This window comes from Mytilus trossulus, chromosome 4 (genome assembly GCF_036588685.1).
Source record: "Mytilus trossulus isolate FHL-02 chromosome 4, PNRI_Mtr1.1.1.hap1, whole genome shotgun sequence".
Taxonomy (NCBI): Eukaryota; Metazoa; Mollusca; class Bivalvia; order Mytilida; family Mytilidae; genus Mytilus; species Mytilus trossulus.
This window is the reverse complement of record NC_086376.1, coordinates 25,940,447-25,958,351: the sequence shown is the minus strand read 5'-3', so window position 1 is coordinate 25,958,351 and position 17,905 is coordinate 25,940,447. Positions and strand designations below refer to the sequence as shown.

The window sequence follows — 17,905 nt, the reverse complement described above, 5'->3', positions numbered from 1 at the left end:
CATAATTAAACTTTTTACAGCGCAATGCAAAGCATAATAAAACAAAATGTAAAAACAGCATGCAGTGATTATTCTGTCTTGACAATTTTTATGTTACTTTTCAACTAAATTAGTCTCTCTAATTTCAGCTAAAACACATTAAGTCGGGGAAATACATGCACTTATAAATAAACCGAGTTAAATAAACTCAAGACATCAACATAAAACTTCAGCCTGACATTGTTCCTCAGTGAAAAGTGATGAATATCAACTATATAAAGTGATGTGTTTCTCTGATCAGACTTTAGCTACAATACCTGATTATCCGATGAGCTATGCAAAATTAGTAATATGACATACAATTTCAAAAGCATGATAATATCTTAGCATGGTCACTTAGACACTAAACTACTGGTATCAATTAATATTTAGTTACAAAGTTTGTTCAAGAATATTATTTTACCCTCTATAATAACATTTTTTCATGAAAAAAAGTTTTGTCAAATCTTATGACTCCTGAAATTCTTGGCTACCTCTACCTTTGTGCAACCTTTAACCTGTGTTGTGGTCACCTGGTGTGCTGAACAAGCAATGTTTTTATAATGCAGATTCCTCATTGTATGAACTAAACTTAAATCTCTGTGGTTTTAAAACTCAACAAAAAAATCTTCAAGAAAATAGCTGACAATTTTAAGAAATCAAGCAACAAATCATGTTTCTGATGTCCTTTTTTCAACCAGAGTAAAGCTTAAACAAAAGACAGAAATGATAAAAGGTTCCTTATTATCAGTACAGGAGGATAGCTATTAAATAGATTTTTCCTGTAGCAAACAATCTGGACATCATATATATAATTCCCATCAAATCATTCCCCATGTACAATGTTTGAAGATAGTAGTTGAGATGAGTATTCATTGAGCTTGATGCTGCAGAATTAGTGCACATTTATCTTATCACACACAACTTACACAAACAGTAAAATACAGGCCCTGAAAATTGTGTGCATAACAATTATTAAATATATCATTAAGAGAATAAAGGATTTTTTTTCATGAACATGTCTGTATCAATTCATAATGTCTTGCCTGTGGTCAGTTCAGTCTATACAGAAAACTGAAACTTAGACATACCATAGTAATTTTGTTTTAAGATAAATCTTTTTGTAAATACCTACCATATAATTGATTTGCCTTGAACTGAACTCAGAAGAAATATGGCATGTGCTGTAATGTTAGTTTTTATCTTAAATAATGAAATATTTTATGTTAACCTTATAGTTTCCAATTACTTCTTCTACATTATCATCTTTACAAGTAATTTAAAATAATACCATTTAGACAAGAATATAGTATTAAAAGATATAAACTTTAGAAAAAATAGATATTTGTTTTTTTTTAAATAATTTGATATTTTACCTGGCAAGCTATTAGCTCTTGACCTGCTTTCCCCACATCCCCAGGTATAAAGTCAGCATTCAGTAACAGCTTGGACAAAGATATTTCTCGTCCAGACACAGGTTTGGCTAACAATAATTCTTTCCTTGCCTTAAAACATAGAAAAAAATACATATTACCAATTCAAAATGTTTTTCACTAAAAATCAAAATGTTGATACAAGGACATTTCTCATCATTAAAACAAGGACATTTTCATTAACTCCAAGACTTGCCTAAAAACAATTCTGTTCTTAAGGATGTTCTTAGGTGAGGTTTTGAAATTTGTATCAAATGTTCGGACTCCTTGGTGTTTTTCCTTACAATACAATGTTAAATATTTTGCCCCATAACACCCATTTATTTTTTCATATAAGACTTAATAGCTCATGCAAGGTCATTTACCAAAATTTTAAAAGATTCTTGATTTTCTAGCTTATCTTTATCCTTAATTGATGCTCTACCAGCTTAAAGTATCACTTTTAATTTCTTAATTTCTTAATTTTTACCTAACCTCACCTAAGTACATCCTTAGATGAAGTTTTGTCATTTTACACAAACTGTTGTATTGTGTCAACACATTACCACAGTCAGTATGTTTAATGTAATATAAATCTATCATTGAAAAACTTGCCAAATAGTTTATACTGATCCTTAAAATAGTGTTTTAGTATATATCAGTATCATTCTTCTTCCAAATTTCTATCTTTTTTTTTTCCTAAATCAAATGTCATACTCATTACTGATTTTCATATACAAAAAAAACACTTTCAAACAGTACCAATTCTGTGACTCAAAATAGGGGACTATTTCTTAATATTAATATTTTACCTGTTCTAAGGCATTTTCAACATTCTTCACATAAACAATCAATATTTCTTTGTCTCTGTAAATATACATTCATAAAATCTGTGTTAAGATACAAAAAAAACACTTTTATAATTATTACACATCTGACTTACAATATATACTTGAATCAGAAATTATTGTGATGTTTTTATTATTGCAAATGATGCGAGGGTTATATCACAGTAATTAAAACTCGCTTTTTGATTTTTTTTATATGAATCAAACAGGATTTTTCTGAATATGGCAAAAATAAAAATTGCATTTGAGTCTTATTTGACAAAATCGCAATAATATTGCACTCAATAATTTCTGAATTTACAGTATATGATTAAATAGCTTATAATAAGATAAATTTTGATTTGTGTTGAATATTAGCTTTATATCATTGTTGTTATGCTTGTAACTTGTAATAATTTGATCATCTTATAACTGCATAAGCAATATCCTTTTTTTTTCAAATCTACTTTAAATAAATCTTGAAATTTATTTTTTAGAAAGTTAGTATATACCTATTATGATTCTACAACAAATCTTACTTTGCGACAGTTCTAAGAGCTTTTTCAGCATCATGAATATTCTGCATCAAGGTCTTTTTGTCCCCTTCATATGTAATGACTTGTCTGTTTAACTGACGTAATGTCTGCTCTTTACGTTTTACTTCCATCTTGGTTTCGGCTAAACCCTGAAATTATTTGTAAAATAAATGTGCAGTTTTTTTCTTCTTTTAATTTATACTATATCAGAATCCAAGTCTGTTTGGGAGATTACAGATATTAATATGAAGGCTTTTTTTAAACCCTTTTCTGTGATACACTGAAGAGATCTCAAGATGGCCTGTTTTCCCTTGCCATATTGCTGTTAAACTGAAATCCTAAAGCTATCCTCTTATCCCTTAGAAACAAGATTTTTGTAAGTATTGTATGACTTTATAAGGCTAAATACATTGATAGAGAGCTTATTTCCTATAATCCTTACTACAAATACCACAAGGCAAAGTTAACCATAGCCAATTTATAATATAGTGTGTTCTATTTAACTTGTTTTAGTTAGTTTCCTGCATTATAACATTGACTTTTAATTAGAATTTAAAATTTTGCTTTTGAAGGTTTAAACAGAATTTTTTTTTGAAAGCAACTAAATATAAAAATAATATGTTAAAATTATTAGACCAAAGACAGTAATTGTCTTCCATTGCCCTCTATTGACTTACATGAACTGCTTCAGTTAGGGTTTGCTCTTTCTCCATGCCCTCTGTCGTGTACAGATCTAATCTCATTGTTACTTCTTCCAATTGTCTCCCTTGTTCTATTAATAACTGTTGAGCCTGTTGTTCTCTGCGTAGAGCATTGTTCAGTTCGTGACAAACTGATTCAAATTTGTCCATACTGACATTCTGTAATTCCTGTTTTAATAAAGAAATTTGTAAATCAACTACTGTAAACAGAGTCCATTTATTGTTAACTTGCATCTTGCTTTATAACTCTCTTCTGCATGTAGGTATTTTTCTACTAAAATTCAAACTATGTTTTTGAACAAGATAATAATTATCCTCATCATCATTTTAAGAAGTGAGACAGAACTTTCAAGATCAGAACAAAGCTATCACTTTGTTGACCATGTGCTTGCATAAAATTCAAACAGTGAAACAATTGTCAACAGACAAAATAAATAATTGAGTTTTACTAATGGAAAAGCTGTATGATATCGTAAATATCATATACTGGAATGAGTACTGGCCAACAAACTTCCTGATACTTTAGTAAACTTAAATAAACCTTTTCACACATGTAAATACCTTATCTTTTAGAGTATTAAGTTCATCTTGTAGTTGTTCTACTTCCCCTCTATCAGGCCCCATTTCACTTTCTTCCCTAAGTTTGTCCATTTCACTCATTAAGTTCCTTCTCTCCACCTCCACTGTGTGTAGTCTCTGTGTAAAATCTAAAATGTGATTCTGTAAAGCACCTAGTAATTCCTGAAAGTACAACAATTACTTACATTAAAAGTCTTTAAGTGAACTTAATTTCTCCACAACCCAACACAATATGCAGGGACCGTGCCCTGGGCCAATTTACAGCTTCTGGTGATACTTCTGGGGACAACATTTAACTATGTCCAAATTTTCAATTCTTGACTGTATTAGTTTATTATAGTTCTTCATTTGAATTTGTATACGTTAGAAAAATAAATTGTATGAATTTATATCTGTCAACAAATTTATACTTTGATAGTATTATTCTTCTGTGTCATGTACAGGAATTGCATTTATCAATTCAATTTATCAAAAATTGTCTACTTTTGAAGATTTGCAACTATAATTACATCATTTAAAGTTTGAATTTTACGGACTACAGTCCTCTATCAAGAGTACCGGTACTTGAAAACATCTTATCAAATATATCTATAAACAAATCTTTAAAAATAGTAAACAAAGCTTACTTGTAATGATACCAAATGTTGTTTCTGTTCTAGAGTCTGACTATTACATGTCCTAGTTAGTGCTCTTCCCATTTGTCTGACCAGAGAATTCCTTTCTCTGAATGCCATTTGTGGCTGACCAGGTACACCCTCAAAATATTTGGATATTTTATCTATTAATTTGGTAAAACAATTCTTGGCTGCATTTACAACTGCTCGAGATTCTGTTTGAGAAGCTGAAATAGAAAAAAAGATGAAAATTTAAAATATTTTAAATATAAATTATACCTGGTAATGCAATAAAAAAAATGTGGTTCACTTGCAGATTGGACAACTTTCAACAAGAGACTGTGTGTCCATACTCAAAGACATGGATAAAACAACTAATTCTGATAAAGCAAGACAATCAGGTTTTTGTCCATCACTGGCAACAACAAAAAATCTAAAATATGATTATTTCCCTTTTGCCACCAAGCAATTATTGTATAAGCTAGTTAAAGTTCCTTTTGGGTTATTGAAGACTTTCACTAAAATGTGTTTCTGGTTTAGAAACCCATTGAAGCATAACATACCTTTATCTTTGTCCTTAACATGGTCTATGACCTCTAGGAAATCAGAGGTTGATGTCAGAATTGTGTTCAGTAACTCTGGATTAGAAAACCATTGAAGCATGACTTCTGGTGACTGCTGTTCATGATCAAAGTCTTCTCTAGCACCTAAAACCACAAAAAGAACTACAAATGTACCATCCAAAAACTCATCATGTTTGAGCTTTACACAGATGATGCCCCACTTGTATATAATGTTATAAAGGGATATAACTCAAGAAATGTAAAAATGATTTATCCAAATTTGTACTTGATCTGAGTTTGGTGGTAATAAGCCTTTTGTATACATTTCATAACATTTAGTTGCTGCAAACTTAGGTTAGGAGAACAGAAACGAAAACAATTTATCCTTTTGTAAAGGGCATAAGTCTAAAAGTGACACCTCTAAAATTCAAATTTGACCCGCGTTTGGTGGTAATTAGCATTGTGTATAAGTTTCATAAGATTTGGTTGAGGCACACTAACGTTAGAGAATGGAAACCAATTTTGGGACATGGGAACATACAGACAGTCAAGGGTAAAATTTAATGCCCCTCCGCTAAAGTAGGGGAATAAAAACAAAGAGTAAGCAAAAGGTTTACATCTATCAAAACTATATCAGATATGCTAATGATATGTCTCTTTAGTTACGAGGTTAATCTACAATAGAATAATTTTCAACTATAATAGTCTATTAATAAAGACGGATTTCTTTCTATATCTGAATTTATAATCTCATTAATTATTAAAGAATTAAATACAAATACAACTAACCTGAGATTGAAATGGCTGGTGGTTTAACCCCTCCTGTACACACAACTAAACCATTCTGTGGAGAAACACCAGTATCATATGTCACAAACATCCTAGAACAGCTATTTCTTAAACAACGAAGTCTGTTAGCTGCTATCACTGTTACAACACCCACCCTGAACAACAATAATGGCTGTCTACGAGAGTTAACTGGTTTAGATTTCTCTGTTATGGACCCTTCCTTCACGACTTTCATTTCCTCTCCTAACGTAGCCACTAACAGTTCTATCCTGTCTCTACAGAACTCCCAGTTAGTTAACTGATCCTCTAATATCTTTCTCTGTAATGACAACTGACTGTTTCTAGAGCACAGAGGAAAGAAAGCTCCTGATAACAAACTGACAGCTGCTAACAATGCTGTGTTATGTTTACGTGACTCTGTCAGCTGTTGACGAAGGTCTACAACTTCCCCCTCTAGACCCTGTTTTACACTTCCTGTCATTCTAATCTTCTCCCACGCCTGATCTGCCATTGCCTGACTTTTCTGAAACCATAAAAGTTCTTGTTCAAAAGTAGGAAAGTTCTACCTCAGTTGTTGAAACAATCCAAAATATTCAATATGAAATACAAATCTTCATATCAAAAAACTATAAATATCAGTTTCTGAACTAGAACTGGCTGCAGAGCAGGATGGTAATATTGCTTCCAATGTTTGTTTGCCATACATTATATCTATTTCCTTGAATATATCATTAAGTGTTAATGATAGGCATGTTAATATACATTTCTTTTCTTAAAATTCCTGAACACATGATAAAATATATATTAGGAGTTTGCATCCATAGAGTACATACTGAATAATACAAAAAAACTTTTAAGAGAAATTCAGCATAACTTAAAGATTTCTTATCAGATCAGGATTTCAAACTTATATGTGCATCTTAGTGTTAGAATCTCTCAATGTATAACGTTTTAGGATTATCAGTTAAAGCATGATGAAGGATTGTGTCCACAAAGTGTATACTGCATAGTTTACAAAAATTCTATGTGCTAAGGAGCATAGCTTTACATACTGGAATAGAATCAAAAAGTTTAAAGTGCAAGTGTCAGAACTCTTGGATTTGTAGACAGATCAGGCTGCCCTTCTAATATACATCTTTTCATATAAACATCTTATAAAAGTTTTATGAACATCTAATGAAGCAAGCAGGAGGATTCAAGTGAACAAAATGCATACTAAAAAATCTATGTACATGTATGAAGGGATAATTCTGGGATCTGTCAACCCACTAGACTGTCTAGAATATAACAATGAACAAAGTTACATGAACATGTTTGATGGATGTATCATGTAAGGAGACTAACATAAATAAGGATTATACTAATAAATATAAAAAATTCTCAATGAATGTAAAGGGGGGGGGGGGGGAATAATTCCATAAATATTCAATAGACAAAAAAAAAAATGCTGACAAGTTGTCCTATCATAATCTGCAATTGTACAAAGGACTTTGTTCTGACAAATAGACAGGTTGATTCAAAACATAGGCATTGGGGTGGGTTATAAAACCTTGTACATTTATCAAAATATGATTGTCAAAAATAGAAAAATTGGTAAACAAATGTCTTCTTCTGTAGTCAGTACAAAGTTAAAAAACTGCAAATTAAAGTTTCAAGGATGAAGGTCAACATATTATAGAAAAGGATGGATAGACAAAATTCTTACTGCAGGTCTTCCATTTGTTTTTGGCTGGCTCTAAAACATTTAGAACCTAACAATTTATAACTTGAAACAATCTCAATACAGATTTCAAATCCAGTCATCATTACTATGAAGATAAAACAACTGCTTAAAATATGTTATTTCATATCTTATTGATTTTGACAATAGGAAACACACAATTTTACTGAAACCATTTGTAAATAATGTGTTTTTATAATAATTCACTTCCTCCTTGTCAATTTTGAAAGCTAAAGCAACTAATTTCATTCAGGATATAAAAGATATGAATGTTTCAAGTTTAAGAATCAGTTTGTCAAACATTCGTTTGATGTGTTTGAGCTTTTCATTTTGCCTTAGGCCAAAAAAAAAAATAGGTGTGTTTCCTGTTGCATGCCCCCAAAAAATTAGGGTCGGCAGGTAGGTATTTTTTTTTTTTTTTTTTTTTTTTTTTTTTTACTGGCCTGCTTCGGTTGTTTTTTGTGTATTTTTATAATCAGTTTGTTATTCTTTCAGGTTATTTTCATCAGTTCATTGTATAAAGTATACAAGATATGAATAGTCCATGTTCAAAAGTTGCAGAAGACTTGGCCAGGACTTCCAGCTTATAAAATTTTCGAACTTTTCAGAACTGATACGCCATCTGTACGGGTCAGGCTATAGTCTTACACAGAAAGCCCATCAAAGTCTGTCTCAGCAAAGACCTGTTTTATAATCAGTTTCTTTCAGACAATTTAGTTCACAGAACTGATGCCAGCTTTTCTACAAATACCAAATATTAATAACATGATAGAGGGATGGGTGAAAATCTTTGAAATTTTGATTATATACTAGCTGTTTAAAAGAAAATCAATTACAAATTGAGTTTTGGGGCTATGGTTGAGCAAATATCAGATATTAAAATTAAATTTAATCCTAAATTGAACGTTTGGCTTCCCTCTTGTATTAGAAAAGACTGTCAGAAGTAAATGCCAAAACATTGTAAACTTGTTATACTGTCAATTTTATTCCTATAAAATTCTGAACAAATTATAAACATTGAAACAACCGAAACATTCAAATAATGTGAGGCAAATAGTCATTGAATGATGGCCATAGCAGAAGCCGTGCCGTTGTTTGACTTCAATCTGTATCACACAAATGCTTACTGTATTAAAATTTTATTTGAAATCAAACGTTTAAAAGATGCCATTCAAAGGCTATACTAAACAAAAACCGTTTGCTAGAAAAAAACGATAAAAATCCGGATTTTTTTTTATTTTTTTTCCGGGAAAAAAAAGTTAGGGTCGGCGCCAAAAAATTAGGGTGGGTCGGGCGACCGGAAACACACCTATTTTTTTTTTTGGCCTTATGGAATTTCCATTTTGACTATTCCTCTGAATTTAGTTATAGCGATTTTTTTTTTTACCAAAAAATAATTTATCTAAACAGATTACAGATATAATAACAACCAACCTTAGATCGATTCTGTAATTCATTTAACAACTGTTGATAATGTCCCTCTATTTCTTCTTTTTGTTTCTGCCATGACAGTTCTCTTTCTTTAGTAAGTGATGTCAATTTGTTCAGCTGATCTTCATATGATTTCTGTATTTCTTCTACAGCGCCTTCCTTGGCTCTTAAAGCTTCCTCTAAATGATGTACCTGTGTAATATAAACACACCAACATTACACTCTTACTGGAATGTTACATTCTACATGTTCTATGTGAATTTGTTTTTTGATTGACAATAATATTTTCATAGAATAAAGTCTCTGTTTGAGGATTAATTTCTTACAATTGTAGATATAATTGTTCAATCATTGACATCCTCACGGAAATTAACAATATTATGTAACATAGATTACAAATCTAATTAATTCAAAGGTACTGTAAATTCAGAAATTATTGCGACTTTGTCATTTTAAAGGTAAATGCAATTTTTTTTTTTTTGCGTTATTGAGAAAAATCTTGTTTAATTCATATAAAAATTTTCAAAATGCAAGATTAAAATTATTGTGATTATAACCCTGTCACAATAATTTCTATATTTACAGTAATCAGAACAGACTGATGATGAGAAATGAGTTGTAAACAAACCTTTTCTTCAGCTCTTTGATGAGTTGATACTAAAGCTGATACTTGATCATAGACCAAACTGGCTAAATCACCCCAGGAGAACTGGTTCAAGCCATGATCTTTGGCAGACACCATGACTCGTCCTGCCAACAATCTTTGGTACATTCCATGGAGAAAAGCTAACTTTTCTTCATCATTATTCTTCTGTCTTTTCACAAGCTTCATAATCTGTTAAAATAAAATATTTAAATTTTAAAATACAAATTATAAGGAACTTACAGGTAAATACAAAGGCTTTATAATCTGTTAAAATAAAATATTTTAATTTTAAAAAACAAATTATAATGAACTTACAGGTAAATACAAAGTTGCCAGTCATAGAAAGAAGGAAAGCCTTATTTTTGCCCTTTTAAACACATAGAAAAGAAGTGTTAAACATCTTTCAACATATGGTTATCATCAATCAAATATAAATATGTTAAATATAGACCATCTTCTTTTACCAGCTATCCTACGTTAAAGGAAATCCTCTTCCAACTATTCATGGAATCTATTCCTATCTATATCCTAATTAGGTGTACTAAAAATGAAGTCTATATCCTCAGTCAATTCATGGACCTTCTTCCAACCAGTCTGATTTAATACTGCACAATTATCAAGGCCTACCTCCTCAGACAAAGCATGGGACATCTTCATATCTTTAATCTGAGCTGATACTGAACAATTACCATTGAAGATATTCACCCCTTCCTAGCTTGTTTCTGAATTAACATTGTACAATGATAAAAGGCCTACCCCCTCAGACAAAGCATGGGACATCTTCATATCTTTAATCTGAGCTGATACTAAACAATTACCATTCAAGATATTCAACCCTTCCTAGCTTGTTTCTGAATTAACATTGTACAATGATAAAGGCCCTACCTCCTCCGGTAATTCTTGAACCCTCTTTCTATCCTTGGTCTGATTTGATGCTGTAAGAAGACTAAAACCTACCTCCTCTGATAATTCATGGACCCTCTTTCTATCCTTGGTCTGATTTGATGCTGTACTATGGAGGTCTATCTTCATCTTAGTGAGCGTACTCTCCAGTTCACCATACTCTGATCTCACTCTATTTAACTCCTTGGCTGTCCTAGTGTAGTTCTTCTGGGCATCCTGTGTTAATAACAAAAAGCTTAAATAGCCTCAATGCTAATCTTTAAGTATTAATTTTGATAGTGGTAAATCATATTTTCACAGAGACAAGTCAAAAACCTCATACAGAAACAAATCCTGTTTATATTTAGATATCTTATAACTCATTATATAAAAAAGAAGATGTGGCATGATTGCCAATGAGACAACTGTCCACAAGAGACCAAAATGGCACAGACACTAACAACTATAGGTCACCGTACAGCCTTTAGCAATGAGCAAAGCCCATACCAGTTAGAAATCAAATGTTTTATTCTTCACCAGTTATCATGTGAATAGTGTGAAGTGTAGACATGCAATATTAACTTGGTTTTCGCATATTGATTCCCAAATTTCATAATATATGTCCAGATTTGTCTCCAGTGAAGCTGTCAATGAATAAATTGAAAATAGTAAAAATTAATTCATAAACAACGACTTAATTCTTATTTAGAAAAACCCACAATTTATTTAAAATATCAACTTTTTTATAATTAGTAACTAAAATATCCTAACCCATATTTGTAATAGTTACAAAACTGGTGAATATATAGTTTTAAATGTAAAGCTCTAATATATAGAAAAAATATTCTCCTATAAACAGGTCACCTTCACCATTTCTAAATGGACAAATAATTCATGAAGCCATTATCAATGAAGTAGCTAAACAATAGTTGGACCATAATAATGTAGAAATGTTTTCACAATATTATGACCTCTACAGAAGTAAAGACCTTTTCCATTGAAAAAATATACCTGTAAACCTTGTTCTTTTGTCTCAATTCTATTCTGTATGTCAACAAATAACTTACAATATTGAGATATATTTTCTTTGAAGGTTTCTTCCTTTGAAGATGAAAATATGTAAAACAAAACTTTTCATAACTTTTTCTTTTCATATTTAACATTTTAGATATATCAAATTCATACAAACGACACGGTAATAAATAAAAACAGAATTATTAAAATATAAAGAAAAATCCAGAAAAGAGAACCCCATAAAAACAAAAGAAACACATGGTACACATTATGGTACTTTTCTATATTTGATGATAGCCATTTTCGTTTTTTGTATCCATACGTTACAGTACAAGAAACATGCAACTTTTATATCTAGACTTAAAATCAATTAAAATTAATAGTCTCCCATTTATTAACAAAAAAAAATCTATATTTTAATAAAGGTTTTGAAATATACAACTTATCTGTAAACTAACCTCTAAAGATTTATCTTTTGCCCAGATCATCTCCTTACATTGGTCTACTTCTTTTCCAAGACTTTCACATAGTTTCCTCATCCTGACAAGCTTAATAAAAACATTGAATTCTTATTGTATACGTTTGAAAAAATGTTATGATTTTATATACTGACTGGCGAATTAGAAATTTGTTCTAATCAAAAATGAAAATACAATACAATCCAAATATTTCAAAAAAGATATTAAAACTTGAAGTACAGGTACTAATCTTTTTAAGCATCACTTGTCTTCCATTTTATTAATGAAAGAGCAATAGAAGGTTCTCCTTTAATGTAAGTAAATCCAGTGAAAGAAGGTCTAAGAGTCAATCATGAATTGACTTTGCTTCTCCCATAAGCATGTAGAATTTAGGAGTAAATGTAAGCAGTGTTCTTCCAAGTGAGAATAATTGTCTGTGTTACATGTGAGCTACCACTTTAAAAATGTGACACATTGTGTCCGTCTGGTAGAAAGCATGGGAAATTCCTTTTAATCATGTTATCTTTGTGATTATACATGCTGGACATTACTCACGAGATTAAAAAAATCACTTTATAATTTTGCTAAAGAGTATGAAAAGACTTAATAACAAACTTACCTCATCACTAGTAGTTTCCAGCCTTCTCTTGTACTCTGACAAAGTATGCCGCAGAGACTCCAAAACAGTTGTAGGGGCAGGTAATTTGTCTGATTCTTTCTTCCCTCCTTTAAAATTGTTAGAACATTTATCAAGATCAAATATTTATGAATATGTGCTCATAAGACATCCTACCCTGTCTAGTTAGCACATTGGTGAAAACAGAAAAAGAAAGATCTTTCCAAAATTTGAAATGCACTTATTGTAACCGCAGAAAATAATGTTGTGAACTGATTATCTAAGTTTGCAAACAGTTTAAACAAACATTAATAAACAATATTAGTATTTCATAAATACATTCCTGAAAATATTTTTCAGACAAAATCATGTATGAGCTAAAATCTATGAAGTTTTCCTATAAAAGAAAATACTATTTTGTAACCATTATTGTACCAAAATCAAATGGTTAGATAACACAATTGAATATCTTACTTGATTTTTTAGGATTGTCATCAACTTGAAAATTGTGCAGTAGTAATTCTAACTCTCTCATGCTTCCTCCATATGTCTCTTCTAAATATATCTGTCTTTTCTTTGCCTGATAAAAACAGATGCATACCATTAAATTCTGTTTATGAACTATTTTAAAATATACAAAAAGTAGATAAATCTATTGCCACATTTGTGTAAAACAATACCAAATACATGTATTATGGTGAGTAAAAATACCAAATACATGTATTATGTTGAGTAAAGAGTCTACAATGTCCCTTGTGAAAACTCCATACCTAGCAAGCACACTGGTTTAACAAAATCACTTTAATTCTTAATCTTGGACATATTCAATTGTCCATTCAACAAAACGCAAACTAACCCTTTTTTTAAATAAATAAAACCCTCTAAATGTTGTCTATGAAGCACTGAATATGAATATAATTACAGTGGAAAAATTGTTTTACCGATAATAAATTATAATTTCTGGCTAAGACCTGAACACCAACATATATGTAAACCAAATTATAAGGTATACATGTACAGCAGGAAAAATGCAAATCAAGATACATCTTTTACATTTGTGGAAAGTCCTCAGAGTTCTAATTATAGGAACTGTCTAAGGTTTAGATGTAGAAAGCAATCATATATTTGTAGTATTCTATCAGAAATTGCAGATAGACTTCATATTATTTCTTCCTTAGTTATTTTTTTCTTCTGACACTAAGTTTTACCTTATTAAGTTCATCTTTGAGTTCATTAAAATTCTTCTGATGGACTTCTAACTCTTTTGACAAGCTACCAATCACATTTTTCTTGTTGTCTACTTCATTTGTTAGCTGTTTCTTCACAGATTTATATTCTTTTTCTGTTCTATAAAATAAATATAAGGTGAGTATTAACTTGGATTAATAAGTGAAAATACTCCCCTGGCTTCATAGTTTACTCTTCTCTATTTGCATAAAAAAGTGCATATTTGTGGATATTTAATTTTGTGGTTTTGGCAAAGTTTACATACATTCCTTTAGAAAACCTGTACCTCGTGGAACATTTATAATCATGGCTCCCCTGTACCTGAATTCTTAAAAAATTGCCATCCAACCAATATTAATGAATCACAATAACACAAAATAGTTTTCTCCTGGTGCATTTAAGGTGGTACCTAACACTTTCACTAAAATAAATTTGGCTCGTTTAATATTCATAAATAAACTTTTGACAAACTACTAACTTCGACCCTATGACAAAAATATAAAAAAAATCAAAAAATTTGAACCAACCATTTTATCAGAAAAATTACACAGGTTATATAGAGTGGGGGCCCATATTCACCGGGGACACAATTTCGCCGTTTTATGATTTTGAGGTGTAAACACTTCAAAGGATGGCTGAAATTGAAGAAATATGCCGATAAATTATAATTTTATAACAAATATGATTATTTTTTAAACCTAAACCAAATTAAGACACTTACTGCAAAAGATTGAAAAATGGACAACGATTTTCGGTCAATTTCCTGAATGAAAAACAGGATTTTCAAAGGTTTTTCCTTAGTAATTTTTTGACTGATTGGCCTAAACTTCTGTTTTTTACACCTTTGAAATGTCTGCTGTTCATCTATAATGAAATTTATTTGATAAATATTATATAAAGCTGCAGTTATTTGGTTTTAAAAAGATGTGTAAAAACGGCGAATATGTGTCCCCCATTGACAAAACTTTAGGAAATTTTAAACACCCTTTAATCTAACTTTACAGATGATTATTTTCAAACAAACACGTTTTCAAGCTTGGGAATGTTTTGCATTTGAAGTTATCTTCATATAGAAATATCAGTTTACTTCAAAAACATATAGACCTGAACATAAACTGTAGAAAACATGGAAAGATGTGGCGAAAATGAGCACCCCACTCTAGTAGTTTGACAAACACTTATTTTGATCATTGAGAAGCTTAATATTCCTCTAACAACACAATGTAATTAAAACGTTTTTAACTGCTTTTACAGAGTTATCTCCCTTTAGTGTTAGGTACCACCTTAATTGTACACCAAATTGTATTTCTTATAAGAACAAACCTTTCCAGTTTAATCCCTAGTTCTTTCCCATTCTTCCTTTCCTCATCATAAGAATGTTCCAATTCTCTGATCTGTTTGGACAGTCGGTCAATGGCTTTGTTTGCTTCATTATTGGCTGATTTCTCCACATCTAGTGCACCCTCTAAATCTCTCACTCTTAACTACAACACATAATTAACATATTGTGTTGGTTTTACACATATAGTATATAAGATATTTTGTACATTCAGAAAATACAATGCAATGTAGAAAATAAGAGCTTGTAGTTACATTTTTTCTAAAAGTGATATAATATTGTGTTCTGATGAATTTTAATATAATCATAGAAATAGTTATAGGCTTTATTTCTTAATATTCTATTTGATATAGTGCATGATATACCCCCTCCCCCTCCTTCCAGTACTCTGCTCAGGTTTTGTTGACTACTTTATAAAACTAAAAAATGTGAAGCGTTAGGTACTGAGACCATTACTTTCCCCCCAATTTTTTTAATGCTACAAAAAGTATAAAGCTACTTATGCCACTATCACAATTCTGGATCATTACATGATTTAATGAACTTATCCCAAAACATCTTTTTAAGCTGAATATCTTTCTTACCTGTACAATTTCAGAGTTAAATTTAGTTTCTAAATGTGATGCTCTTTCTGCTTCTATATTTTCTTCAATACTTCTCAGTTTATGTAATGCAGCCTGCAAGAAAATATTCATAAAATTTTGTTCTACAAAACACAAAATAAACATATCTTAAATTATTTTTTAAACATAGGACACTACTTAGTGAAAATTGTGCACAGAGGAGATCTTGAATCCTTTTTTTTTGAGATATGACAGTAGTTTGATTATCCTGATCCTGAAAAAAAATACCTTCCAAGCATGTCAGTTTATCAAAGATATCAAGGAAAAGACATAGAAAATAACTAAGCCTTTTCAAAACTAAAACAAGAGGTTGTCAGAGTAACAGCAAACCAGACTTTTTAACATTTATTTGTGTCCTGGCATTTTCAATATCACAAGGATCACTAGTCCTGAAAAATTAGAGTGAAAATCATCAATATCAAACTAGACCTCTATTTTTTCATCAGTTACAACATATTAAAATTTGAAAAGCTTTGGTTGAACAGTTCATGAGTTAATGCACTGACACTGTTTGGCAGACACTCATCAATGCCTACCTTCTGTTCTCTCCCCCCCCCCCAAATCAATAACCAATTTTTTTACTTGGTAAATCAGGTTACAATACTTTTCTTTTTTCTGTTAAATGTATAAAATTTTATCATGTATATTTTCTTCTCTTTAGCTAATTCCACTTCACCTTACCTCTAAATCTTTTTTGAGTCTATCTTCCCTCTCTTTTGCATACTCTATTTCTGTTAATGTTCTCCTTAAATTCTCTGTCTGGTTCTTTCTTTCAACTGAATAATAATAGGATATTTAGTAGGTTCATTAAGATAGCAAACATCAAATAGTCACTCAGTATATGATATGGTATACATTAAATAAGGAACCATTTTAAACATTGAACAATTATTAAAAAATCTTATGTATAATACCGCTGACATGAAGCTTATCAAAAATAAGCATCTCCCAAGTCATCAACCAATATTCCTGTTAAACTTTTTAAATTGAAATTAAAGCTTTTCATGTTACAAACAAAATAACAACATTACAGTTATCACTTTTAATATTCCAAAGATTTTAATATAATTACTATTTGAGGCATATATACTTACTTTCCAACTCTTGAATTTTGTCACTCATATCTCCGATTCCACTGAAAAAATAAAATCAAAAAGTTTTTTACAAATGGTACCCCTAAAAATAGATCCTACCAACATGAAAGTTTAAGTTTTCAAGGGACATAACCCTGATCAAAATAATAATCCAACTCGTCTTCATTGTAATTTTTAAACCTTTGATAAAAAGTAAGATAATAATCCTACAAAGACTTTAAATAAAAAGTGCTTGCATGCAATTTCCATCTAATTTATAATTCAAAATATTCCGATATATGTTCTCTGTAACGTCTCTTTCCACAATGTAATAGTTATACAAACTTTTCATGTTGCTGCACCAGAGAATCAAGTTTGTCTCTTTCTGCCCTCATTATCTCTAACTCTGTTTGTAGTTTGGATACCTCATGATTCTGTGAAAATTAATATAGTGTTTAATTCAGTATGCTATTTATTTTTAAAATTATAAATGACTAAAAGATCACCATAGTATAATTGTTTAAAATATATATGTGATTTTTACCATAACGCAAACTAACCCTTGGAAGGATGTGTCTGGTAATCAGAAAATATGTTAGCTTAATCTTTAAATCTTAAAAATCAGCATCTAAAATTTTGTTTCAACACTTTTTTTTATGGTCGGTATGATTATATCCTTATTTTTTTTTAACTTTTGACAGTATGCAATATAAAGAAATATTTGAACTAAATAGAATAATTAATAACCATATATATAATATGAGTAAATATGATGTTATCTAAATTTTTAAAGTATTAAGCTATGAAAGTAAATGCTGGTAAGTAAACACACCTTGC

General features: G+C 30.4%; 1 protein-coding gene across 5 annotated transcripts in view; it reads right to left on the bottom strand.

Annotated features, from left to right (window-relative positions):
- Positions 1-17,905, bottom strand: part of LOC134714956 (coiled-coil domain-containing protein 171-like) — a 30,875-nt gene that overhangs the window by 6,407 nt on the left and 6,563 nt on the right. For 4 of the 5 annotated variants that reach the window (XM_063576696.1, XM_063576697.1, XM_063576693.1 and 1 more), the window contains exons 7-27: positions 17,414-17,502; positions 17,090-17,130; positions 16,677-16,771; positions 15,957-16,049; positions 15,357-15,517; positions 14,015-14,153; positions 13,281-13,386; positions 12,810-12,916; positions 12,191-12,280; positions 10,794-10,955; positions 9,819-10,025; positions 9,194-9,382; positions 7,745-7,774; positions 6,040-6,562; positions 5,251-5,394; positions 4,700-4,914; positions 4,056-4,235; positions 3,471-3,662; positions 2,797-2,942; positions 2,243-2,297; positions 1,395-1,523 (exon numbers count right to left, since the gene is read on the bottom strand). In XM_063576696.1, coding sequence (XP_063432766.1) covers positions 1,395-1,523; positions 2,243-2,297; positions 2,797-2,942; positions 3,471-3,662; positions 4,056-4,235; positions 4,700-4,914; positions 5,251-5,394; positions 6,040-6,562; positions 7,745-7,774; positions 9,194-9,382; positions 9,819-10,025; positions 10,794-10,955; positions 12,191-12,280; positions 12,810-12,916; positions 13,281-13,386; positions 14,015-14,153; positions 15,357-15,517; positions 15,957-16,049; positions 16,677-16,771; positions 17,090-17,130; positions 17,414-17,502 — 3,093 coding nt within the window. The remainder of the gene's footprint in view (positions 1-1,394; positions 1,524-2,242; positions 2,298-2,796; positions 2,943-3,470; positions 3,663-4,055; positions 4,236-4,699; positions 4,915-5,250; positions 5,395-6,039; positions 6,563-7,744; positions 7,775-9,193; positions 9,383-9,818; positions 10,026-10,793; positions 10,956-12,190; positions 12,281-12,809; positions 12,917-13,280; positions 13,387-14,014; positions 14,154-15,356; positions 15,518-15,956; positions 16,050-16,676; positions 16,772-17,089; positions 17,131-17,413; positions 17,503-17,905) is intronic. The other variant, XM_063576695.1, reaches the window with a different exon arrangement.